The sequence below is a fragment of the Brienomyrus brachyistius genome, chromosome 20 (assembly GCF_023856365.1).
Source record: "Brienomyrus brachyistius isolate T26 chromosome 20, BBRACH_0.4, whole genome shotgun sequence".
Classification (NCBI taxonomy): domain Eukaryota; kingdom Metazoa; phylum Chordata; class Actinopteri; order Osteoglossiformes; family Mormyridae; genus Brienomyrus; species Brienomyrus brachyistius.
Genome location: NC_064552.1, coordinates 1,504,829 through 1,531,417, shown reverse-complemented (window position 1 = coordinate 1,531,417; position 26,589 = coordinate 1,504,829). Strand labels below are relative to the sequence as shown.

Below are 26,589 nucleotides of genomic sequence, written 5' to 3'. Positions count from 1 at the left end.
TTGGACATTTGGATCGGCATCAGCGTCGATCCAGTCCTATCTGAGGATTCAGGTATCGGCCATACGCGACCAATTCACAGACTGTTCGATGTCCGAGATGGTCAAGTAAAACATTAAAAAGTGGTTGAGTTTCAAGCATCTGTATTATGGTATGAAGAGAAGCACCATGCGGCCGGGAATGAACACAGCATGGTGGTTTACCCACTAATGAATGTAAGCCAATATATGAGCGGTTTCCCTAATAATGAATGTAAGCCTATATATGGGTCGTATACCTAATAATGAATGTAAGTCTATATATGGGTTGTATGCCTAATAAGGAATGCAAGTCTATATATGGTTGTTTGCCTTATAATGAATGTAAGCCAATAGATGGGTGATCTGCCTTATAATGAATGTAAGTCTATATATGGGTGGTATGCGGAGGGGCACGATACACAGGGCATTTCATCCTGGGGTCTATACAGCGGTTTCATGGTCTCCACAGAATCCTGTGTTAATTTCACTACATGTCGTATAATCATTATATAATCGTTCACTCAGCGTATAAGGATCCCATCGCTTCTGCAACGTGTCGTAAAGAGTTCTGCATGTCTAAAATACAGTGTACAAATGGTGGCAATTTAAAGCATGCAAAGGAAATTATTTATATCAATGACATTTAGCCCCTTTAATCTGATAAAATTGTTTTAAAAGTTGTCGTCATTTTGAAATGACGTATTTAAAAGATGCAACGCTTGAGTTCTAGAACTCAGTAATGATAAGCGCACCACGACGTTACAGTGATCATTTCGTCTTGGTTAGTGCGGGAGAAAGAGCTCGATGGCGATCGCGAACTTCTTTAAAAATTTCAGGTCCACTCACTTGCTCGGCGCAACCGGACTGGTGGTTGCGGCCGCCGGTACGGCATACCTCGTCTGGCGGCTTCGAGAACGGGCGGAGCCAGAGGAAGGTACCCGAATAGTTACTTTCTTATTATGTGCAAAATACTTCCAATACTAAGAAAATGCTTACGGATCAACATTTAATTATCTCATCTCGTGATTTAATTAAACATATGCGACTATGTTAAATATGTGAAGCATTTTTGCATACTATAGGGTACTCCTTGTACATGTAGATTTTTGCGCCAGTCAAATTCAGTTAAATTTGATATTTCATATAGGGTCCAAGAGCTTAGAATAAAGCAATTCTGTAAAGAATTAGCAACAGCATAATGAGCTGACATGACATTTAATGTCACTGAGCAATACTAAAACCTAAGTGTTAAGAAAAGCCTGAATACAACTAAATCCATACATGAAATATTCTGTTGCAGACCAACAGCAGCTGGAGGCTCCAATGGACGATGTTGCTGGTGAAGACCAACAGCAGCTGGAGACTCCAATGGACAATGCTGCTGACAAAGACCAACAGCAGCAGGAGGCTCCAGTGGACAATGTTGCTGGTGATGACCAACAGCAGCTGGAGACTCCAATGGACAATGCTGCTGACAAAGACCAACAGCAGCTGGAGGCTCCAGTGGACAATGTTGCTGTTGAAGACCAACAGCAGCTGGAGACTCCAATGGACAATGCTGCTGACAAAGACCAACAGCAGCTGGAGTCTCCAGTTGATTATGATAATGGAGACCAACAACATCTGGAGACTCCAGAAGACGATGTTGCTGACAAAAACCAACAGCAGCTGGAGTCTCCTGCTGATGGCGACCAGCATCCTATCTTGGATGAGGTACAGTTGCATTGTGTTTTATTAGCTATTAGCATTTTATCCCGCTGAAGGAAAAATAGATGAAAATATTGCTTAATAACTGATTTTGGTCTATGTCTAAAGATTGTTGAGGATGACAACCGACACCTCACTGCCTCAGAGTGCCATCCGCTGCCTGGTCATCCTCTTCTTGGTGCCAGAGTAAGATCTGCCAGACACTCCCCTCTCCTCTTCTGTTTGCTTAAAATGTTTGATTTATTGGAATGTCGTCAATCTCAATATGCTGTGACACCAAGAATGAGGGCAAAGCACACATGTGGCTTTCCTTACTCTATACTGTCAGTTTTACTGTCATTGTATATCTGCATTTTATGTAAAGACATACAGTATACCCGTTTCCTATCGATAGTTTTCCTTTACTGTTTAGTGTTTTTCGTTTCTTGCAGGCTTGCACATATTGTGAATTTGTCTTAGCCAGTTATTTGTGTTATGCCATAATATTCCTGTAAATCAGTCAAATTGATAAGTACTCCTAACAAATACTCTTTTCTTTCCACAGACGCTCATCAGCCGAGGAAAGAAGCACTTAAAACAAGTTCGTGCCATAATCCTCGGCCGATTACGCATCGTCAACAAAAGGGTAACTATCATTAATTATAAGGAGGTAATTGGCACCATCCATGAGCTTTTCTCTGCCATTATTTTAACCAATAATTCTTTTCTTTATGGTAAAGGCCATCCGTGCACCCAGCACCGGGAACCCCAAATGATGTTCCATTGCTGTGGCTGACAGGCGACGTCTGTCCTCGTATCCTGGCTGTTCAATTAACCTGCAGTCCTTGTAAATAAAACCTGTCTTAGAAAAAAAGAATGTGGTTTGTCATTTATTTAAGCTCTTCATGCTTTGACACGAGGAGAGCTAAAGACCTAACAAGACAACTCACTCTGCAGCATAGCGACACCTGACTGTTTATAGGTTAAATGTGCAGAAGATACCAGTGATCCACTGCACCAGCTGTGAACCTCCAGCTAATGAGATGCGTGAACCCAGGAACAAGGAAGTGGGTAACCAAGACCACAAAACCGGTATTCAAACTGGGAACGCGCTTCCTAAGAAACATCTGAGCTAAATTAACCATTCAGGGCTCATTTATATTCATTCGAGGCTTCAGTGTTTCATAATTCAAGATTCTTTATTGTCACATACATAGTTATATGAGTAAAATGTAGTGAAATGCAGACGTGGGTGTAGAGCAGGGGGCTAAGCTCCCAACCTTATGAAGGTCCTGTACTTAGTGTGGTAGTGTTGGAAACACAGCTACCCACTCCAACCAGCTGTGGTCTGTCTGTGAGGGAGTGAAGGACCCTCACACACAGATGGCTGTTCAGTCCCAGGTCCCCCAGCTTGGTGAACAGTCTATAGGGGACTATTGTATTGAACGCTGAACTGTAGCCAATAAATGTAGAAGGCATCTTCTGTCGATCTATTAGGGAGGTAGATGGAGAAACTTCAATCGGACATTTCGATCGGCATCGGCTCTGATGCAGACAAATTTGGCAAATGGGGTATTGGCTAAACCTGACCAATTCACAGACGAGTCGGTCAAGATAATAGGTGTTTGACTTCCAAACTTCTGTATTACGGTACGAGGAGGGGCGCCATGCGGCCGGGCATGAGCGCAGCACGAACACTGTGTGGTGTGAGCCTGGTCCGGGACCCTCCCGTCAGGGCACTTTGTGTAGTGTTTGGTATGTTGGTGATGTGACATGGCGTGTTGTGGGAGGGGTAGGCCTGACCCAGCACCCTCCTGTCGAGAGACAGTTGTGTTTCAGTGAACCTTTTCATACCTAATTCTGAGTATATCACGGTTTCTGAGTCATGGATTAGATCATTTTTCGTATCAGCAAAAAAGGTAGAGAAATATAACTTTTCTTTCCATTTATTCCATAAAAACACTTAAAGCAGGGAACACATAACATGCTCTGTTCACATGAGCTTTGTCTGCATCTTTTCACTCTAACTCCGCATTATACGGAAATTCACAGAGGACATCCATCATTATCTTTTTCCGTCTTTTATTTCAAGATCACAATTTATTCTTTTTTTATGAACATAGCCAATGTTTTTTTTGACAGCACAAGTAATTTTCTTGAGAGCACAAAATAACAAAAGGTATCTCGAGACAACAAAAGTTGTAATTAGGCATAAAAAGCATCTGTGAGGGAAGCAGAATCCACTGAAAATGCCATGGTTAATGCAATTCAATCTGTATATATACATTTTCATGTATATCCTCAGTGTGATGTAGAACCTCATTTTCATGTAGATGCTCAGCGTGATGTAGAACCTCATTTTCATGTAGATCCTCAGCGTGATGTAGAACCTCATTTTCATGTAGATCCTCAATGTGATGTAGACCCTCATTTTTATGTAGTTTCTCGGTGTGCTGTAGAACCTCGTTTTCATGTAGATCCTCAGCGTGATGTAGAACCTCATTTTCATGTAGATCCTCAGCGTGATGTAGAACCTCATTTTCATGTAGGTTCTCAGTGTGCTGTAGAATTATATTTTCATGTAGATCCTCAATGTGATGTAGACCCTCATTTGTATGTAGGTTCTCGGTGTGCTGTAGAACCTCGTTTTCATGTAGGTCCTCGGTGTGCCGTAGAACGACATTTCCATGTAAGTCCTCGTTGTGCTGTAGAACCTCATTTTCATGTAGATCCTCAGCGTGATGTAGACCCTCATTTTCATGTAGATCCTCAAAGTGATGTAGACCCTCATTTGTATGTAGGTTCTCGGTGTGCTGTAGAACCTCGTTTTCATGTAGGTCCTCGGTGTGCCGTAGAACCACATTTCCATGTAAGTCCTCATTGTGCTGTAGAACCTCATTTTCATGTAGACCATCATGATTAACTGAGTATTTGTAACATTTGAACAATTTAGTTGAGATTCGACAATTCAGCTGTTTCACTGTCTGTGGGTGTTTATTTTCAATTAAGCCCACGCTTTTGCTCCTCTGCCACCCTGACAAGCTCATGGACCTTCAGATGGTCCAGCTCCTGGGATCCTGGGGGCCGATGGTCGAGGAGCACATTACAAGGGAACAGAATGATAATATCCCCTGCCAGCTTCTTCATAAGCAAGCTGGCCCAGCATGACTCAAACCGGTCTCCACCAGCTTTGAGTGTGACTGAATTTTCCCCGAATAGTCTAATCTAATCAGCAGCCTCCATGTAATTACCGTTCAGATTTTTCTGCAGTCTTGCTATAGTTCAGCATGTCACCAGGTGAAGTAAAGCTGGCCTGAGGTTAAAGATCATATTCAAGCCTGGAGAATGGAGCAGAGGCAGGTTTTGTTTCACTGTTTCCATAGAAACGTCACGGAGGCCTACTCAGGCTCATTTTCACTTCATTATTGCTCACTTAGCCCAAGGATGTGGAATCATACCTCACTACAGCTTTATTTCTTTTTTAACTGATTTTAAATTTATACAATTTATATTTAGCCAAAATGACTGGTCTGCTTGCTGTAACTGTACAATGTTAAAGCACAGATTCCTGAACCATGATTGAAAAGGCTTCCATACTGACGGTGACTCACTGCTGTGACCCTAATGATGGGGCGTTCCTCTCTGACTCACTACTGTGACCCTAATGATGGGGCGTTCCTCTCTGACTCACTACTGTGACCCTAATGATGGGGCGTTCCTCTCTGACTCACTACTGTGACCCTAATGATGGGGCGTTCCTAAATGACTCACTGCTGTGACCCTAATGACAGAGAGTTCCTAAAAGACTTACTGCTGTGACCCTTGTGACAGCGACAGTTCCTAAATGACTCACTGCTGTGACCCTAATGATGGGGCGTTCCTAAATGACTCACTGCTGTGACCCTAATGATGGGGCGTTCCTAAATGACTCACTGCTGTGACCCTAATGATGGGGCGTTCCTCTCTGACTCACTACTGTGACCCTAATGATGGGGCGTTCCTAAATGACTCACTGCTGTGACCCTAATGATGGGGCGTTCCTAAATGATTCATTGCTATGACACGAATGACAGAGAGTTCCTAAAAGACTTACTGCTGTGACCCTTGTGACAGCGACAGTTCCTAAATGACTCACTGCTGTGACCCTAATGATGGGGCGTTCCTAAATGACTTGTAAGGCAGGACTCCTGACCTTTTAGTCTAAGTACTACTATGTTACCAGAACATTATTTTATTGGTGCCATATCTAACCTAGTAAAGATCCAGCAGATCTTTTAAGATCTTCAGCTGAAGTAAGTATAATGACAGAACATTGAATGTGCTAAACATTCAAATCCTTCGTATACATATAAGATTCTGATCTGTAAATATGAGTTTGGTGATACTACTCCTCCCAGTAGCTGGGTAAAGACAAAGCAAACCACTGACCTCTGACAGTATTGAATAAGCGCAGGACTTACATGCATGCCAATGTAGCCGATTGCGTATACAAGGAGCCAGACCTACTGCAGTATTAATGCACCGGTAATTATGCGGCACTCTCGGGGATATTAGCCCTGACAAATGCGAGCCCACAGGCCAAGCGGCAGCTTCTCATGCGATGCTGCACAGTTGTATATCCTGCATCTGGTAGGGTGTCCAGCATCGCTTCTGCATGTCATGCTATGGACAGATTTTATAAGCTGGACATCGAGGAAAATTGATGTTTGGGACGACATAGAGAATCAGGAGAAGCACAACAAAATCTACGAGGGAAAGCCTGTCCTGGCAGGAATGCCCTCTGCTCAAGGCCGTGCCACAGGGATTATGGGCTCATTAACACCGTCAATGCTGGCTACACAGTCAAGGCTTTGAATGGGATTATTCCTTAACTGAGCCACAGTATTTCATGCTGTTAGTTGTTTCGAGCTGCGACACCTGCAGATTCACCGAGGTGCCAAGATAAAGATTAATGCTGTCAGGATAAACTGAGCCAGCTGTGATCCCGCCCCTTTGCCTTGTTCTATCACTCTATCTCACCACTGAGTCTGTCTCTACTGATGAATCTGTTTACTCGAACATTAATCACTCAGTATGCCCTCTTTAAAGTGATGTTTTTGCCAATATTACTCATTTTTTTCCCTCAAATTATCCTAGAGCCATATACCACAGTTGTTAAAACGTTAAGCTTGTGTTAAAAGGCTTGTGAGAAATCTGTATTTAATAACTGATTAATGTCAATGATAATAACTGATGATGTCGTGGTGCTTCAGAGCCTGTGCCGGTCAGGATGTTAAACTCTTTCACGTATTTAACGCAAGCATGCAGGAAATATTAATCTGCTTTTTAGAAGTGATTTTTATTTCTAAGATGTGTCCACCCTGCTGTGAAATGAGTACGATGATTTGTTAGGGGGCCGAGAGTGGCAGACCAGACAAGTTAAGGAACGTTCTGGAACATACAACAAACGCACACCAGGCTGCAGGTATGCAATACAGGCAAGACAAGATTATACAATGAAAGAAGTTGAAGATAAGACATACAGGTCTTTAAAGTAAGTAAATCACAGTTACAAACTTACAGTTACAAACGTCATGTTAGGTTGCCAAGTGAAAATGCATGTCAGCTTTAAAAGCCGAATCACAGTCAGCCGCTGACCGAGCTCCTAAAAGGCCAAGCGTCTGGCGTTGGAATTGCAGGTTGTAGATATCACAGGAAATGGTTTTGAAAAACACGACGGAAAATTCGGAAGTAGGGGAGCGTCTGTATACTGTTAGGTTCAAGTCGCTGCTGGGAGGGACCTCCATCCTAGACAGGATATATTCTGCTGCCGAGGCCCGACTGTGAGGTGTTGCTGCTGCCCTCGCTCTGCTCCTCCTCAGGCCTCTTCGCCCCACTGCCAGATATCGGGACCCGCGCTGTGATGGTGAACATTTCGCCCAGTTTGCTATCTGCAGTTCCAGCTGCTTGATCTGAAGTGGGGTTCAAGTGCGATTCGAGGGCAGCGCTGTTGCCCTTAAAGAGCTGGAGCAGACATTTTCTGAACTAAAGAAAGTGATGTGTCAGATATCAACAGAACCTCTTAAGTCAGCCACACAGATCATTAAACTGCAATAACCTCCCTCACTACTCCACAGAATACTTTACAGTACAGTTTACAGTACTCTGTCCTCTATGGTACAGTTACTCTGTAGGGCATTCCTACAGTACTCCACAGCATACTTTACAGTACAGTTTACAGTACTCTGTCCTCTATGGTACAGTTACTCTGTAGGGCATTCCTACAGTACTCCACAGCATACTTTACAGTACAGTTTACAGTACTCTGTCCTCTATGGTACAGTTACTCTGTAGGGCATTCCTACAGTACTGCACAGCATACTTTACAGTACAGTTTACAGTACTCTGTCCTCTATGGTACAGTTACTCTGTAGGGCATTCCTACAGTACTCCACAGCATACTTTACATTACAGTTTACAGTACTCTGTCCTCTATGCTACAGTTACTTTGTAGGGCATCCCTACAGTACGTTGCAGCATATTCTACAGTAAGGTTTACAGTATTCTCTCTATGCTGCAGTTACTCTTGTCAGCAGCCCCTCAGTAAGCGACTGTGTAACTTTACGGTATGCTTTTTGGAGGTTACCTGCCTGTTCATGAAGACATAAATGATGGGGTTGTAGACTGTAGCGGTCTTGGAGAAGAAGGCAGGAACAGCAGCCAGGCATGGATCCAGGTGGATGCTGGGACATGCTGTGACAACAATGGAGAATGCGGCATACGGAGTCCAACCCACCATGAAGGCAGCGATCGTGACGATGACCCTGCGGCCCACCTCACTGTCAGGCTTCCGCGCGCTTCCTAGCCCCCCGTGTGCGTTTGACACCTGAGGAACAAGGCTGCACATGCCATACACACATGTGTTGTGCCCATGTAGAAGCTACATGGAAAAGCCCTAACTCTGCTACCAGAAGAACATCACCAATGAAAGAAGCAGCTCCTCCAAAAGAGGTTCTGCTGTCCTTGCCACTCTTCTCCTGTCCCTGCCAAGTTGGTCAGGTTCCCAAATAGCTGGGGGACCCTCTGGGAGCCATTGCTTAGACAGATTACCAGGAGGCCCCTTAGAACTCCGATGGATTGGGTGCTTCAACCAGCACTTTATAGCCTCCCTGCTGCTCCCCCGGCAAACTTCACAGCCGATCTCCTCGCACCGCAGGAGAAGACGACTCCCTATACGCTTAAGTCAGTATTCCGAAGATATCTTTGTTGGTCTCATTCTGATTTTCAGTCACACGTGACCCAAAGATCTGTCACTTTTCAAGCCTGTGCTGGATGTTGCAACGCTGTTGTCGATTCAACTCTCTGCAAATTTAAGTATTTGCCAATGTTCTAGTCAACCGCAGCAGTGTCCCGTGACTGTTGATAGGATAGGTTAGAAAAATGGCATCAAGAGAACATGGAGAGAAAGCTCACCCTCCTCAGCTTCTGCATGAGTTTGCCATATGAGCCGATGATGACGCCAAGAGGCAGAATGAAGCAGGTGGTGAAGAAGGTGTTACGTCCCCTGGCTAGTCTAGGGGGTTGAAGGGACGAACATAAAGATAGACATTGAAGGAGGAGCCAGGATGGTAAATCTAAAAGGTTTATTTAATGCAGGTGATGAGATTTGGGTTCAGACTGAGGTATAACTTCAGGGAGAGCCAAGGCCAACATAACAAACAAAACATCCCTAATGTAAAAATAAAATACACACCTAACTCCAAAGAAAACAAAATATGCAACCTATAACCATAACCTACCTAACCACACATAAACAGGAGAAAACAGGATGTCAAAACAAAAGGCAGCTCTCCCCTACAAGCAGTCAGAACAAGCACCTACAAGTCACATACTGTCAGCACAGGTATGGCAACCAAAATGGCCTGAGGGCCCAGAAACACAGCAACCTAGGCCTTAAGTAGTGCTCTGCTAATTAACAATTAGCTGGACTCCGAGCAGCATCCAATCAGGACAGAGGAGGTGGAGCCTAGACAAAACAAAGGTCAGTAGGGAGAAGAGACATCCTCCTGGGGGATGTAACACCCCCACCCAGAAGAACAAACGTATAAGTTTGTTAACCTTACACCATCACGTTCTTGAAAGGGCATCTGCCACAATGTTGTCACATCCTCTCTTATGCTTTATGTCAATGTTGTAATTTTGTAAAATTAAAGCCCACCTCATCAGTCGCTGATTGTTGTTATACATACGAGAGAGGAACACGAGAGGATTGTGATCAGTATAGACCTCTACAGGTTGGGAAGTAGATCCCACATACACGTCAAAATGTTGAAGAGCCAGAAGCATGGCCAGAGTCTCCTTCTCAATTGTTGAGTACCGTCTTTGATGAGCATCGAACTTCTTGCCAAAGAAGCAGATAGGATGACTCACTCCTTGTCCATCATCCTGAAGAAGAACAGCTCCAGCCCCCAACTCACTGGCATCCACTTCAAGCTTGAACGGTTTCAAAAAATCTGGAGCAACAAGAACAGGTGAACTCGATAGAAGACCTTTTGCACAGTCAAAAGCATGTTGACACTCAGGACTCCAAATGAATGGTACCTTCGGGCTGCACAGGTTTGTCAGGGGTGTTACGACTTCAGAAAAATTCCTACAGAAACACCTGTAGTAACCAACCATCCCCAAAAAATCTGCGCAGCTCACGGCGTGTTATTGGCACAGGAAAGTTGAGGATGGCATTAACCTTTGCACTAATAGGGCGAACCTTGCCCTGCCCAACTTCCTTTCCAAGATAAATAACTGTAGCCTTACCGAACTCACATTTAGCCAAGTTAAGGGTCAAGGAAGCATCAGCTAAACGCTTGAACACAGTGGCTAAAGTGTCGACATGCTCTGACCAGTTGGCAGAATATATGACCACATCATCAAGATAAACATTACAGTTTGCCACACCAGATAATACAGTTGACATTAACCTCTGGAAGGTAGCAGGAGCATTTCTCATTCCAAATGCCATGACTGTATATTGTAAAAAGTGATCAGATGTTACGAAAGCTGAGATTTCTGACGCTCTTTTTGTCAAAGGAACTTGCCAATAACCTTTAAGAAGGTCAAGCTTACTCACATAAGCAGCAGATCCGACGCTGTCAATACAGTCCTCAATACGGGGCAGTGGGTAGGAATCAGGCACTGTTACTGCATTTACCTTGCGGAAATCGGTGCAAAAACGGGGTGTTCCATCTGATTTTGGTATTACCAGGCACGGAGAGCTCCATGGACTGTAGCTTGGAATAGCTAATCCATGCTTCAAAAGGTAGTCTACTTCTTTGTTTATCATTTCTCTTTTTGCCATATTCACCCGATAAGCATGCTGCTTAATAGGCACTGCATTCCCAACATCAATGTCGTGCTCTATTACAGTAGTCTGGGAAGGCATGTCCCCAAAGAGTCTTAAATGAATGTTGACAAGCCTTTCAATGTCTAACTGTTGCTCACGGGTCACGTGAGAAAGATATGTAGACAACTGGGACAGTACCTCAGAATTAAGCATTCTGGCACTCTGGTAGCTGGCATCACAAAGCTTGAGCCCATCTTCATCTAAACTCAATCTCAGTCCTGAGAAAGAGTTCAACAAGAGTGTTTCTGGAGATGAGATTGGCTCTGACAGAAAGGCCACAGACTTATCTACAGGACCACAGAGGGAATCAGCTCTAGAATGAAAGGATTTGAGCATATTGAGATGGCACAAGCGTGTTTTACGCTTCCTGTCTGGCGTTTTAAGCACATAGTCAGTGTCATTTACTTTCCTATCCACTTGATATGGTCCACAGAAGCGGGCAGACAATGCAGAGCCAGCAGTTGGTAGAAGAACCAAAACCTTGTCACCTGGATTGAAAGATCGAGGAACGGCTTTCTTATCATACCAACTCTTCATCTTCCCCTGAGCAGAGGAGAGGGCTTCTGCAGCAGCCAACCTGGCCTTATAGAGGCGCTCTCTGAACTGTGAAACATAATCCAGAACATTAGTTTTCCCAACAGGGTCTGTTGACAAGAACTGTTCTTTCAACAACTTTAAAGGTCCCCGAACAGAATGACCAAACACTAGTTCATTTGGGCTAAACCCAAGAGATTCTTGCTTAGCTTCGCGTATGGCAAACACCATCAGGGGTACTCCCTCATCCCACTCTTTTCCAGTATCCAAGCAGTATTTCTGCAGCGTTGCTTTAAGTGTCTGATGCCAGCGCTCTAATGCTCCTTAACTCCGCCTGACGAGCTTTATCCTGAGCCTCCAATTGTAATTTAGCCAGACGTACCTTGAGTAATACTTCTTGTCTTGAACGAGGAGAAGATGGAGTAGCAAAAGAAGGCGAGCCATTAGTACTTAAATTTTCCACCGTTTGCTGCTCCACAGCAGCAGGGTGTTGCCCTTCTCCTTTTAACACAGCAGGCTTCACTCCTTCCTTAGGGGTCCTGTCAAGAGGAACTGGCAGACGAGGCGATTTAAAAACAGGAAGCAAGCCTTCTTCCACAAGTTTGTCTAAAACAACGGTTTTCAAGTCCTCTTTCACCATTTGTCTTGTTACGTTTAACTCAAAATGGGCTGCTATAGCAAACAAATCTTGTTTTCTACACAAAGTTAACTCCTCCCAGGAAGGACTACTCAAAAATGCACTCAAATTGAAAACACCAGTTGCCATACTAACTACCTCTGCCAAATACACCAGCAGGAACAAACAACTCCAAACCTTCACCATCTAAAAATGGATCGAACAGGATAATATCCCGGATGAGCCCCCAATTTATGTTACGTCCCCTGGCTAGTCTAGGGGGTTGAAGGGACGAACATAAAGATAGACATTGAAGGAGGAGCCAGGATGGTAAATCTAAAAGGTTTATTTAATGCAGGTGATGAGATTTGGGTTCAGACTGAGGTATAACTTCAGGGAGAGCCAAGGCCAACATAACAAACAAAACATCCCTAATGTAAAAATAAAATACACACCTAACTCCAAAGAAAACAAAATATGCAACCTATAACCATAACCTACCTAACCACACATAAACAGGAGAAAACAGGATGTCAAAACAAAAGGCAGCTCTCCCCTACAAGCAGTCAGAACAAGCACCTACAAGTCACATACTGTCAGCACAGGTATGGCAACCAAAATGGCCTGAGGGCCCAGAAACACAGCAACCTAGGCCTTAAGTAGTGCTCTGCTAATTAACAATTAGCTGGACTCCGAGCAGCATCCAATCAGGACAGAGGAGGTGGAGCCTAGACAAAACAAAGGTCAGTAGGGAGAAGAGACATCCTCCTGGGGGATGTAACACCCCCACCCAGAAGAACAAACGTATAAGTTTGTTAACCTTACACCATCACATTCTTGAAAGGGCATCTGCCACAATGTTGTCACATCCTCTCTTATGCTTTATGTCAATGTTGTAATTTTGTAAAATTAAAGCCCACCTCATCAGTCGCTGATTGTTGTTATACATACGAGAGAGGAACACGAGAGGATTGTGATCAGTATAGACCTCTACAGGTTGGGAAGTAGATCCCACATACACGTCAAAATGTTGAAGAGCCAGAAGCATGGCCAGAGTCTCCTTCTCAATTGTTGAGTACCGTCTTTGATGAGCATCGAACTTCTTGCCAAAGAAGCAGATAGGATGACTCACTCCTTGTCCATCATCCTGAAGAAGAACAGCTCCAGCCCCCAACTCACTGGCATCCACTTCAAGCTTGAACGGTTTCAAAAAATCTGGAGCAACAAGAACAGGTGAACTCGATAGAAGACCTTTTGCACAGTCAAAAGCATGTTGACACTCAGGACTCCAAATGAATGGTACCTTCGGGCTGCACAGGTTTGTCAGGGGTGTTACGACTTCAGAAAAATTCCTACAGAAACACCTGTAGTAACCAACCATCCCCAAAAATCTGCGCAGCTCACGGCGTGTTATTGGCACAGGAAAGTTGAGGATGGCATTAACCTTTGCACTAATAGGGCGAACCTTGCCCTGCCCAACTTCCTTTCCAAGATAAATAACTGTAGCCTTACCGAACTCACATTTAGCCAAGTTAAGGGTCAAGGAAGCATCAGCTAAACGCTTGAACACAGTGGCTAAAGTGTCGACATGCTCTGACCAGTTGGCAGAATATATGACCACATCATCAAGATAAACATTACAGTTTGCCACACCAGATAATACAGTTGACATTAACCTCTGGAAGGTAGCAGGAGCATTTCTCATTCCAAATGCCATGACTGTATATTGTAAAAAGTGATCAGATGTTACGAAAGCTGAGATTTCTGACGCTCTTTTTGTCAAAGGAACTTGCCAATAACCTTTAAGAAGGTCAAGCTTACTCACATAAGCAGCAGATCCGACGCTGTCAATACAGTCCTCAATACGGGGCAGTGGGTAGGAATCAGGCACTGTTACTGCATTTACCTTGCGGAAATCGGTGCAAAAACGGGGTGTTCCATCTGATTTTGGTATTACCAGGCACGGAGAGCTCCATGGACTGTAGCTTGGAATAGCTAATCCATGCTTCAAAAGGTAGTCTACTTCTTTGTTTATCATCTCTTTTTGCCATATTCACCCGATAAGCATGCTGCTTAATAGGCACTGCATTCCCAACATCAATGTCGTGCTCTATTACAGTAGTCTGGGAAGGCATGTCCCCAAAGAGTCTTAAATGAATGTTGACAAGCCTTTCAATGTCTAACTGTTGCTCACGGGTCACGTGAGAAAGATATGTAGACAACTGGGACAGTACCTCAGAATTAAGCATTCTGGCACTCTGGTAGCTGGCATCACAAAGCTTGAGCCCATCTTCATCTAAACTCAATCTCAGTCCTGAGAAAGAGTTCAACAAGAGTGTTTCTGGAGATGAGATTGGCTCTGACAGAAAGGCCACAGACTTATCTACAGGACCACAGAGGGAATCAGCTCTAGAATGAAAGGATTTGAGCATATTGAGATGGCACAAGCGTGTTTTACGCTTCCTGTCTGGCGTTTTAAGCACATAGTCAGTGTCATTTACTTTCCTATCCACTTGATATGGTCCACAGAAGCGGGCAGACAATGCAGAGCCAGCAGTTGGTAGAAGAACCAAAACCTTGTCACCTGGATTGAAAGATCGAGGAACGGCTTTCTTATCATACCAACTCTTCATCTTCCCCTGAGCAGAGGAGAGGGCTTCTGCAGCAGCCAACCTGGCCTTATAGAGGCGCTCTCTGAACTGTGAAACATAATCCAGAACATTAGTTTTCCCAACAGGGTCTGTTGACAAGAACTGTTCTTTCAACAACTTTAAAGGTCCCCGAACAGAATGACCAAACACTAGTTCATTTGGGCTAAACCCAAGAGATTCTTGCTTAGCTTCGCGTATGGCAAACACCATCAGGGGTACTCCCTCATCCCACTCTTTTCCAGTATCCAAGCAGTATTTCTGCAGCGTTGCTTTAAGTGTCTGATGCCAGCGCTCTAATGCTCCTTAACTCCGCCTGACGAGCTTTATCCTGAGCCTCCAATTGTAATTTAGCCAGACGTACCTTGAGTAATACTTCTTGTCTTGAACGAGGAGAAGATGGAGTAGCAAAAGAAGGCGAGCCATTAGTACTTAAATTTTCCACCGTTTGCTGCTCCACAGCAGCAGGGTGTTGCCCTTCTCCTTTTAACACAGCAGGCTTCACTCCTTCCTTAGGGGTCCTGTCAAGAGGAACTGGCAGACGAGGCGATTTAAAAACAGGAAGCAAGCCTTCTTCCACAAGTTTGTCTAAAACAACGGTTTTCAAGTCCTCTTTCACCATTTGTCTTGTTACGTTTAACTCAAAATGGGCTGCTATAGCAAACAAATCTTGTTTTCTACACAAAGTTAACTCCTCCCAGGAAGGACTACTCAAAAATGCACTCAAATTGAAAACACCAGTTGCCATACTAACTACCTCTGCCAAATACACCAGCAGGAACAAACAACTCCAAACCTTCACCATCTAAAAATGGATCGAACAGGATAATATCCCGGATGAGCCCCCAATTTATGTTACGTCCCCTGGCTAGTCTAGGGGGTTGAAGGGACGAACATAAAGATAGACATTGAAGGAGGAGCCAGGATGGTAAATCTAAAAGGTTTATTTAATGCAGGTGATGAGATTTGGGTTCAGACTGAGGTATAACTTCAGGGAGAGCCAAGGCCAACATAACAAACAAAACATCCCTAATGTAAAAATAAAATACACACCTAACTCCAAAGAAAACAAAATATGCAACCTATAACCATAACCTACCTAACCACACATAAACAGGAGAAAACAGGATGTCAAAACAAAAGGCAGCTCTCCCCTACAAGCAGTCAGAACAAGCACCTACAAGTCACATACTGTCAGCACAGGTATGGCAACCAAAATGGCCTGAGGGCCCAGAAACACAGCAACCTAGGCCTTAAGTAGTGCTCTGCTAATTAACAATTAGCTGGACTCCGAGCAGCATCCAATCAGGACAGAGGAGGTGGAGCCTAGACAAAACAAAGGTCAGTAGGGAGAAGAGACATCCTCCTGGGGGATGTAACAAAGGTGATGATGTAGGTGTGGTCAGAACATTCTGTGGAATACCTAGAGAGAGGAAGAAAAGGGCACAACCACACTTACCCAGAATGCACATGGACAAATTCCAAGAATGCAAAGACCTTTTTGTCTACAGCTCCATTTGCTTCAAAATGCTAAAAGTATCAAAACACTTTTGTTTGTGTAATACTTTCCATCTCTTTTTGAGTTTTGGTGTTTTGGCATTAAATGTCAGAGCCAATGGCCATGTGTGCGTACTGCCCCCTCACCAATTAGGCTCGCAGGTGGTGCCAATCTTGCTGACGGTGTAGCTGCTCCAGCTGAACACAGGGGGTATGGTCCAGACGAACAGCAGACCCATGGCAGCATGCCTGTTGTCCAAGCGTACGTCCTTCAGCGCATGGCAGATAACAAAGTAGCGTTCAAAGGCAAGGACGGCCAAGGACCAGAGCACCACAATGCCTGCAGAATGGGGAAAGGGCACAGTCACCCCCACACAGGGGCGTACCAAGCACACTGGGGGCAGACAGGGCACAGTCACCCCCACACAGGGGCGTACCAAGTACACAGGGGGCAGACAGGGCACAGTCACCCCCACACAGGGGCGTACCAAGCACACTGGGGGCAGACAGGGCACAGTCACCCCCACACAGGGGCGTACCAAGCACACTGGGGGCAGACAGGGCACAGTCACCCCCACACAGGGGCGTACCAAGCACACAGGGGGCAGACAGGGCACAGTCACCCCCACACAGGGGCGTACCAAGCACACAGGGGGCAGACAGGGCACAGTCACCCCCACACAGGGGCGTACCAAGCACACAGGGGGCAGACAGGACACAGTCACCCCCACACAGGGGCGTACCAAGCACACAGGGGGCAGACAGGACACAGTCACCCCCACACAGAGGCGTACCAAGTACACTGGAGGCAGACAGGGCACAGTCACCCCCACACAGGGGCGTACCAAGCACACAGGGGGCAGACAGGGCACAGTCACCCCCACACAGGGGCGTACCAAGCACACTGGGGGCAGACAGCTAAAATAGTATTTTTTACTTTTTAGTAAGAACTGGCATAATAACTAATTATACCTGAATTTCTGATATCAGGAATTTACATTCTGAATAGTTATAATTGAATCTGTGATATCCTCTAGAAACGCATTAAAGCTAAACGACTTGCCATAGCCTCTCACTGCCCGTCGAGTCCATCTTTACATTAAGTCTGTTTTTAAAGTAGATATAAACACAGCTTTAAAGTGGAACATACATGACTGACATTCAACAATGCTTACAGTATAAATATCAATGAAATACACATGATTATTTCATTTGTTTTTTACGTTTACTTATTTTAATTGGCTTTTCACCTGTCGTTGTAAAACATATTTAACGAATTTACTATATACGTAATGCAATGATATTTATCCGGATCTAAGCAGTATGTTTCAGGTACCGCGCCGTATATCTCCGTGCCGTGCGCCCCGCCTGACAACGCCGGAAGCGGGTACTCACCGAAAAGAGTGACGGCGAAGTCCTCTAGCACGCAAGCCCACCTGCCCAGGAAGAAGTAGCCGCTGGCGTTGGTCAGGAAGCTGATGGTCCCCCCGATGAGGCACACGAGGAAATCCGCCACGGCCAGATTGACGATAATGTAATTCAGCGGCTGGCGCAGCTGCTTGAACCTGAAGGTGACCAGCATGACGGTGAAGTTCTCGGTCAGGGACAGGGACGTCACGGTGAACATCAGGCACGCCAGGACGATGTGATCCCCGGGCGCGATGGAGCTGAGCGGACCGGCGAAGGGGTCCCGGGGCTGCGGGGCTTCAGTGTGCGAAATCCCGTTAACGGATGTCACGAAGGGATCCATCACTCAGCACTTAACGGAGCCTGACTGAAGTCTCATTAAAGTCAGTCTCACCTAGATCGCTATCCTAAAAACAAACATGAACTTGCGAGGAAAACCGTTTCGGCATGATGCCGGCTCTGCATTGATAATAATGTTTTAAGATTAATTTAGCTCAGTTCTGACTGTCGGCCGATTTGAGATTAATTTCTAATTAAAATTAATGTGACAAACATTACATTCCGCTAATCAAAAGTGTTTTGACTAAACTTTTTTCTGCTGAGTTCTGGGGGTTTGTGTAGCCCCGCGCGCCGCTTTGCCTCCTGCCCCTTTATGTATTATCCGTGTAGCCGCGAATTTGAGTCACACGCAAATTTTCTATTTTATACTAGTGCAGTGACAACATGACATGTTATTAGACCACTAAAAATAGAGATTAATGAGCTGACAGAAAAGTACGGCAGTTTGTTGGCTTGTGAGGTGCCCCCCCCCCCCACCGGGTGACAAGCTTTCATAACCCTTGGTGAATTTTACCCTCCTGTCCCACCAATGAGACAAATGGCAGAATAGGAGTGACTGTGAACGGTGTCCATCTGCGTATATATCTGCCTCCGCTGTTCTGCATAGTTCAGGTCGCTTGGTAGAAGCAGGAAGGGAACTTAAAGCCAACAGGACACCCAAAGTGTCACAGTCGAACATACAAAGATAAATTTCAGTGCGTATCACCCTGTAGTTTCATATTCAGATTGACAAGCTCATCTCTGCCTAGTTTTCAGCTGCATTCAACCTCAAATGTCATGTGAACCACACATTAAATGGTTTTTAAGTGCATGGTTTGCTGGAGACCTGCTTCATCTCCTTTGATGTATTTCCCTAATTTTACACATCAGGGATGTTAAGGGGCATCAGTCAGAACTGATAAAATGTGAATACAGGGAAAATTCCCATTTCTAATAATTTACAGTCACTTCGCTTTGCCTTGATGCCCCTCGCTGGAGCTGTGGTGACCGTCGATGTCCGCATCTCAGCTCTGGAAGCTACTTCAACCCAGCCAATGGCAGCGTTTCTAGAAAGAATGTTTTTTCATTGTGCGCTCAGATGTCACTGCAGCTGCACGCGTCCTGCTTCTCTCCATATTCAGGCACTTCCCCTTTTCCTCATTGTTCATCTGTTATTCTGTTTGTTTACAGCAGCTAAAAGAAATTCTTTTGCTGGTGGTACGCTGTAAAAAAACACGATTAATTACTGGATTTATTCATGGTTATGCACATTTATGCGTCATGCATCGCCCTCATATGCTGCTGGCAGATGTCCTTCACTGCTTCTCAGCTGTCTGCTGGTATTACATGCGGGATGCAAACACAGACGTCAGACACAACAGTGACACGCAGAAACAGAGACACGCAACATCTGGATAGTTCTGGATCCAATGTCATTGTCACATACAGACATACACAGAACGTAAGAATGACTGTCAGCAAAGCAGTGGTGCCATGGAAGCGAGACTAGGGAGCTGTGAAGCGGACTAGCAAGTCGAGAGGAGCAGAGATCCCAGTGAGGGTCCAGTCGCATCAGGGATCCGACAGCCAGCGTAGTGCAGAGCTGCCGGGCGGCCGAAAAGGGAAAGTCGGTTACTTGTTTTGGCTCTGGGTTAGTCTGCGGTGCCTCTGATCAGAAGGTACCCTGTAATCTGCTTATTATGAGTGAAATGCTTGTCACGTTGGGCTGAAACATCAGCTAAGTAAATATATGGGAGTAAGTGTATTGATCAGGTGTAGCTGTGGGTGGGGTGTGTGACTGGGGGGTGGGGGCATGGAGTTCTTGTTGGCTGGAATAGTTTATGGGACAGATGAAAATGTCAGTGCTGCAGCTTGGTGATGAAATGAAAATGCCGTTAGCTGAAATACACCTCAGTTCACGCGCGAGCAGAACAGTTTGCATTTCAACTCCAAACAGCCTGCAATTGTGACACCAAAGGTCATTTGCTGCGTTTAATTACTCAGCCAGGCAGCGCTGAGATCAGCCTTAGCAGGCGGCATCTGATTGGCTCCGGCTTAATCCCCCGCCTCGGGTCCAGGCTTGGAGCGGAGTGCTGCATCGATCCTTTGAGGATGAATCCGCGATGGATGCGATTGTGGCGCATTCATGTGGCAGAAGCGATGACCTGTAGCAAACAAGGAAGCTGTGAGATTCTGAGAATGGCGTCGGGATAACAGCCACCTTCCTCTCGACGATGACTCACCCACCCCCAGCTTCCCCTGGCCTGTTTAACATAATAACCATCAGACAGAGACACCTAACATGGCCTCCCCCCCCCAAGGCATTAAGCCACCTCCGCCTTCCTTTCATTCACAGATGCCGCCCTTATCTCCCACATGAAAGATGCAGAAACGGCAAGCACAGGACATCCAGAAGGACAATTAGCCGTGTGGGCCCAGGCCCCCCCGGAGAGCGCCGAGGAGCAGAAGCAGGTCTGGCACCAACGGGGTCCATCTGGGAACAGAAGCAAACATTTGTGGTGCATTTTGGGCTTCAGTGGGCCCTCAGCACCACCAGGATAGCGGGCCCTGAGAAAGTTCTGCATCATCCTTCTTGCATTTTCATTGCGAGTGACCCCAGGCCGACGCCCGGCTCTAACCACACTCAGGGTATTATAATTGTCAGTGACATTTGCAGGACAAGCACCAAAATGCAGTGGCAGACCAGGGGCTGCACGCTGACTGGAACGTGACCTTCCACCATATGAATACAGAAGGACTGAGCCCATGCCGTGGTGTAACCCTCAAAGGGAATGGAACCGACAGGAAATGTCAGCCCCCTTTCCTGGAAGTCAGTCTACGGACAGCAGCGGGCTGTACGCAGGAGATACTCCCATAATATCTGTCATTAATGTCTGCAACGGACCTGTGACATACCACATTACTCTATATCTGGAAGATGAATTGGACCCCTGACACGTCAGGATGAATTATACCTGACATGTTAAAAGAAAACAAAGTGGTTGCAACAAAAAATCCTTGACCAACCAGCTGATGAGCTCATGGGTCACCAGTCGTAGATCACATCTAATTCAAGAAGAATCTCACTTATTGTTATGGGATATCAAAGAGAAGGAGTGGGACAGAACTTTGGCCAGAACATGGAAAGGACCCTGCAGGGACCTCAGCTGTGGGCTGGAAACTCCCTGAGGAAATGTGACAGCAGGCGTGGGAACCACCCAAAGCCACATGGGAGCCTCGTGTAACTAGGCTTAGGGAAATCTTGGCACATGCGAGTATTACGGCTGAAGCAGGGAGATCTTGGCACATGCGAGTATTACAGCTGAAGCAGGGAGCATGGAGATCTTGGCACATGCGAGTATTACGGCTGAAGCAGGGAGCATGGAGATCTTGGCACATGCGAGTACTATGGCTGAAGCAGTGAGCATGGAGATCTTGGCACATGCGAGTACTATGGCTGAAGCAGGGAGCATGGAGATCTTGGCACATGCGAGTACTATGGCTGAAGCAGTGAGCATGGAGATCTTGGCACAGGCGAGTACTATGGCTGAAGCAGGGAGCATGGAGATCTTGGCACATGCGAGTACTATGGCTGAAGCAGGGAGCATGGAGATCTTGGCACATGCGAGTACTATGGCTGAAGCAGTGAGCATGGAGATCTTGGCACAGGCGAGTACTATGGCTGCCTCTTCAGGTTTTTGATATTATCACTAACCTGAAAGTCATTTTCATTCCATAGCTTCTGAGGAGGCTTACAAAAGTATACATGGACCAAATGTCTGTCTGTACGCATATTTTTTTTATTTTATTGTTGTAAATTATTGACTTTGTACAGCAACTTGGTCAACAAAGTTTGTTTTTGAGTGCTTTTTAAGGAACATTTGCTGGCTCGCTTATGTATAGGTTCATGTAGCTACCTTGTTCTATGTGATGTGTATTGTTTGACAACTCAGCAAAATCATCTGTGAGGGTGAACATGAGTGTAAAGAGAGAAGAATAGATAAAGAAAGGGATGGGAGGAAGAACAAAAGAAAAAGAAAGAAGGGAGATCTGCTGCTGCAAGCTAAACACGCTGCTTACATATCCATAACCTACTCTCAGCAGTGGGGCTGATTGTCATGTTTGACCTAACCACCAGAGGGAGCCTGAGTGCAATATCAGACTTGCCTGGTCCAAGTCGCTAATTATTGTTTAGTGCCTGCACCAGTGCTAGCCACGCTACAGATACGCCCAGTATTACAGTTGAATGTATGTAATTACTTTTGAGTATTTTGTAATTTGTATTTTGCTGGACATAATCATATGTAATTTCTAACAAAATACTTTGACAGGTTGTATTTTATGTATTTAAAATACAATAATTTTATTTGACGTTATTTCAAGCGCATTCATCGACAGGCTTACAGACTCTAATTTAGAGTATCATGCCTAGATGCAAGTAAATCACATGACGCACGCTGGGCCCAGCTTTGTACTTTATACATATTACACATTACTAGATCTGTGACGGTACACGTTTTATGTGCACGCTTCCGTTTTTGCATGCATTTCGGTATTTTCAAATTACAAACTACTTGTATTTTAATGAAATGCATTTTCTTAAACCAGTATTTTGTGTTTTACTTTGTTACATCTGATGAGCAAGTATTTGTAATTTGCAACAAAATTCTTTTTGATGTATTAGCGCCCCTCTTTGCTAGGCGCCCTCTCCATCCCGGGACGCAGCCAGATCTGTCTGTTTGAAAAGGATCGCCAAAGCCTCGAGTGCATTCGGACGATAACAGTCAGGGGTGCCGCTAGCAATTTTGGGCCCTATGACAAAATATGAGGTTGGGCCCCCCTACCACACCCATTCAGATCTCTGGGGGCCTCTAAAGGGCGTGGGCCCTTAGAATTGTCCCAACTTTCCCCCCCTTAGCGGCGCCCCTGATAACAGTCAATCAGAATACCGTGTGTGTACTTTACTTTTATGAGATTTTAGTAGTCAATTGTTCCTCAAACTGGATAAAACTATTTTGGCCGGTCTGAGGTTTTGTTAAAAAATGTCTGCTGTTTAGTTAAAAAAAAAAAAAAAACTAAAAAAACACCAGCAATACATCTGCAGAATCTGGATTTTGTGGTAAGTTCTGTAAACTTTGCCCCAGCATCCCAGACAGGGTGGGCAAGTATAAACTAAACAAAAAATCATAAGAGAAAACCCAAGAGAGCCTCAGTTTAACCAATGAAAAGCAGCCCGATAAACTGGGAAATGGATCTTCTCAAAGAAGGCGGACATAGCCTTACATCTGTAGCATCAAAGTCACCCACTGTTGTTTGTGCTTCGGGCGTTAATTACTTCCGCTACATCCTGCTATTCACTATTGTCATGCTATACAGTTTTTAAAATAGCCTTGTGAGTGCGCACATTAGCAGTACATTTGTGAGTGCGCGCATCAGTGATATACTAATTAACTTATTGATTCATTGATTAATGTATCTGAGGTGCATTTTAAAGAGTAACTGGATATTTTTGTTCTAGGTAAATGGACAGAACAGGTGAAGAGGTGTTAAATATCTGGCAGTGGGTTAGTCTTTACCCACACTGTGGATCAAAGGTCGATCTTTTTGTGACGTTAGACATTAAGCAGGTCGTCGTCCTTTGTGGGTGCTGCTGCCTTCGGGCTCGCATCGCCACCTAGTGGTCGCTGAGTAAAGTTCGCGTAAAAGAGCCCCTTCAGCCAGCACGCGCAGCGGCCATCATTCAGAGCGAGGCTGCAACTACGCGACACGTGAAAAACTTGGTGTTCACGACATAAGCAGGGTGATGAATCACTGCAGAATAAATCTACAATGCTATACTTTAAAAACTATACTGAATGATTAAATTCACTGTGCATCATGTGCGTGAAATGCTTCGCCAAGTAATATTTCACCAACATACGTAATAATGAATTCCTTCTGATTATAGAGAAGATTCTAAGACTCATTAAGTTATGATTTTGGTCATAAAAAGAAACCCTCATGATAGTAACCTTTAGTGTGCCGTTTTTTTAGAACTGGAACGTTTAGTTTGGTTTCACACGACGGAATTTCACCGAAACAAGAAAAGGCTTTTGGGATTATTGGGATCCGTTCAACAATTAATCCTCGTTTTGGGTAATCCCAGAATAAACACTGTTCATATAGACCTCCAGGTGAAATGAAATGGGTCGCGAGATTTAAGAAGCGCTTAGGATCAGGCGGATCCTCCCGCGTCCCTGACAGCCTGTGGCTTTTCTACACCCAGTGAGGGCGGTGAAGTCATTACGGCGCACGTTAATGCACCGATGACCGCGATTTACTCACGTACACCGGCGGGACCGAACAGTACAGCCCAGAACAGAAGCGCGATCCTGAAATGTCACTATTCCCACCCGCCCCTCAGCCAGCTGAATAATGCATGGAAGTGGAAATATCAGGTTTTTTCACACGCTTTTTAGATATCAGTGGGATGGTATACTGTTGATCTTTGGAATGAGGGTAACTGTGATTATTTAGTTTGTAAGGCACTAAATCGAAAGGTACCAAAACGTGACAGTGACTTTGGAGCCTTGGTGAGGATTTCACGGGTGCAAGGCAAAGAATCATTTGTTAGGTTTAAAACCCGCCTGTTCCTCACTGGCCCGTTAACAGGCACTCTGGCCCGGTTCGGGTCGGCATTTGCCGAAGATTTAGCCGAGCTTGTTTTCCCAACTGCGGGAGAGCATCATCAACGTGAGGCGCTATGCACCCTTAGGCACCCTTTGCAGACCGGAGTCTGATAGCGGCTCATGTGGAAATGTGGGTCACGGCAGTGTTTTCTGCTACAGCTCCCTCTCGTGGTGCTGCACGTATACGCGCTCACACACTGTCATGACAGTGCCAAATAATCAATAAGATAAAATAAAAATATAAGGTTCCGAACGCACTTCCTAGCTGGATGATTGGCAGGTAGCGGATATCCTGAGTAAGCCAAGCTCTGCATTGTAACAGTGTAAGACCACATGGTCTCTCCTGTCCAGCTACACTTGTTCCCCAATGAAAAAAGACCCCCGCGTGCCTTTAGCCTTCAGTCTGCGTATGTGGGGTCTGTAGGGTGGTCTCACCCCGGTCACCCACGTCCGTCTCCCTTTGCGAACACGGGCCGTTTGCTACCCTGGTAATTACAGCGACAGTCCACAAGATGGCAGAAATAAGACATGCAGTGACACTGGAACTGGGTAAACGAAAGATCGGTCACGTTTCGTTCAGGTTGCATGCTAATTCTAGTAGAAAATGACAGCAGACGGCAGCTTCCTTGCTTTTAATGAAGAAGTCAAAAACGTAGCCGTCTGGAGCCGCGGGCCCAGCCAGCGGGCCACCTGAACATGCACCCGGGCTTCATCTCTGCTGCTTGCCACCGTTTGGAAGCTCCAGGAAATGAGAGCACAGAGGGTGGCTTTCAGTTATTGACAGAAGATGAACAGCAGCATTGCTGTCTTCTGGGGGTGGGTGTTAAATTGCCCTCTCACAGGCATACAGCCCCAGTGGATCAATGGGTACTTCCTGCACGCTCCAGCAAAGTGCATGGTCACTTTTAGAAGCATGTGAGGTCACCAGGACGTTATGAGAAACCTACAGCAAAGAATGACAATCATGACATCACTTTGTTTAAAAATGTTAAAGCTTTCAAGCTGATCTCATCTCATTAATGGGATCCGCACCACAGCCTGAACTCATTATTCATACAATCACATGTGTTCACTCTGAGCAGAAATATTTAATGCTGGGTCACATGCCTGACCTGAGCCAATAGCAAACAAGACCTGTGTGGACAGGATGGTCACATGTCCATGCTAAGCCAATAGCAAACAAAATCTGGAAGTGCTTGAGTGGGCAGGATGGACATGCATCCATTAGTGTTGACTGTTAAATTATATATTTGATGGGGGGGGGGGGGGGGGGGTAAATGAGTATCTGTGTAAAGCAATGTTCAGGGTGGACATATATGACTATGTAAGCAAATCTACACACACCCAGAGAATAGAATGTACTTGAATGTACACACATTACACGCAGAGTAATACTGCTGTGGGTGATTATTCCCTTACAAACCTCATCAGAGTCACCAGGCCGTGACTTTCATGCTGCCTTTGAGCTGAATCCTAAGTTCTCCAGTTTCCTGTAATTAACCACCATGCTAGACTCTGAAACAGGGCCACTATTTCACATCTGCATCACAGGTGAACACTGGGGGAAATGATACGTTCTATCTAAATCAGAAGTAACTATTTGGCATAATGTCTATTCACTGCCGAGACACAAGAAAATTGTGAGTGCAAACTCTCCACGGATGACGATGCAGCTGGGTGTAGGCAGACTTTACAGAGACGGGCACATGCACACAGGCACAGGCTGACACAGGCTGGCACAAGCTGACACAGGCTGACACAGGCACAGGCTGACACAGGCAGATGCAGGTAGCCACAAGCAGTCACAGGTGGATACAGGCA

The 26,589-nt window shown here is 45.3% G+C and overlaps 3 protein-coding genes and 1 long non-coding RNA gene across 15 annotated transcripts; 1 reads left to right on the top strand and 3 right to left on the bottom strand.

Moving 5' to 3' along the window:
• The first annotated feature begins 741 nt into the window (after positions 1-741).
• LOC125716033 (involucrin-like) lies at positions 742-2,218 on the top strand. 2 transcript variants are annotated; one of them, XM_048988258.1, is made up of 3 exons: positions 742-952; positions 1,319-1,731; positions 1,834-2,218. In XM_048988258.1, the coding sequence occupies exons 1-3, from the start codon at positions 823-825 to the stop codon at positions 2,182-2,184; spliced, it is 894 nt and encodes a 297-aa protein (XP_048844215.1). In that variant the 5' UTR covers positions 742-822; the 3' UTR covers positions 2,185-2,218. The 2 variants fall into 2 exon arrangements, with proteins under 2 accessions (XP_048844215.1, XP_048844216.1); XM_048988259.1 differs by having other exon boundaries at positions 1,319-2,218.
• A 4,845-nt stretch (positions 2,219-7,063) lies between these two features.
• LOC125715916 (vertebrate ancient opsin-like) lies at positions 7,064-18,149 on the bottom strand. Its single transcript, XM_048987987.1, has 6 exons — positions 17,771-18,149; positions 16,523-16,715; positions 16,254-16,301; positions 9,157-9,226; positions 8,330-8,569; positions 7,064-7,728 (listed from the first exon to the last, which is right to left on the bottom strand). The coding sequence occupies exons 1-6, from the start codon at positions 18,123-18,125 to the stop codon at positions 7,492-7,494; spliced, it is 1,143 nt and encodes a 380-aa protein (XP_048843944.1). The 5' UTR covers positions 18,126-18,149; the 3' UTR covers positions 7,064-7,491.
• Positions 9,312-15,180, bottom strand: LOC125715915 (uncharacterized). 11 transcript variants are annotated; one of them, XR_007384220.1, is made up of 3 exons: positions 14,815-15,180; positions 14,465-14,544; positions 9,312-10,196 (listed from the first exon to the last, which is right to left on the bottom strand). XR_007384220.1 is itself a non-coding variant. In XM_048987984.1 (3 exons), exons 1-3 carry the CDS (start codon positions 15,089-15,091, stop codon positions 9,811-9,813), a joined length of 1,071 nt encoding a protein of 356 aa, XP_048843941.1. In that variant the 5' UTR covers positions 15,092-15,180; the 3' UTR covers positions 9,312-9,810. The 11 variants fall into 11 exon arrangements, 4 of the variants coding, with proteins under 4 accessions (XP_048843941.1, XP_048843939.1, XP_048843942.1 ...); XR_007384219.1 differs by lacking the exon at positions 14,465-14,544 and adding an exon at positions 11,219-11,298; XM_048987984.1 differs by having other exon boundaries at positions 14,137-14,544.
• Positions 9,312-16,253, bottom strand: LOC125715917 (uncharacterized). The gene is made up of 2 exons (XR_007384221.1): positions 15,930-16,253; positions 9,312-9,436 (listed from the first exon to the last, which is right to left on the bottom strand). It is a non-coding gene; the product is annotated as an uncharacterized LOC125715917 (long non-coding RNA).
• Positions 18,150-26,589: the final 8,440 nt, after the last annotated feature.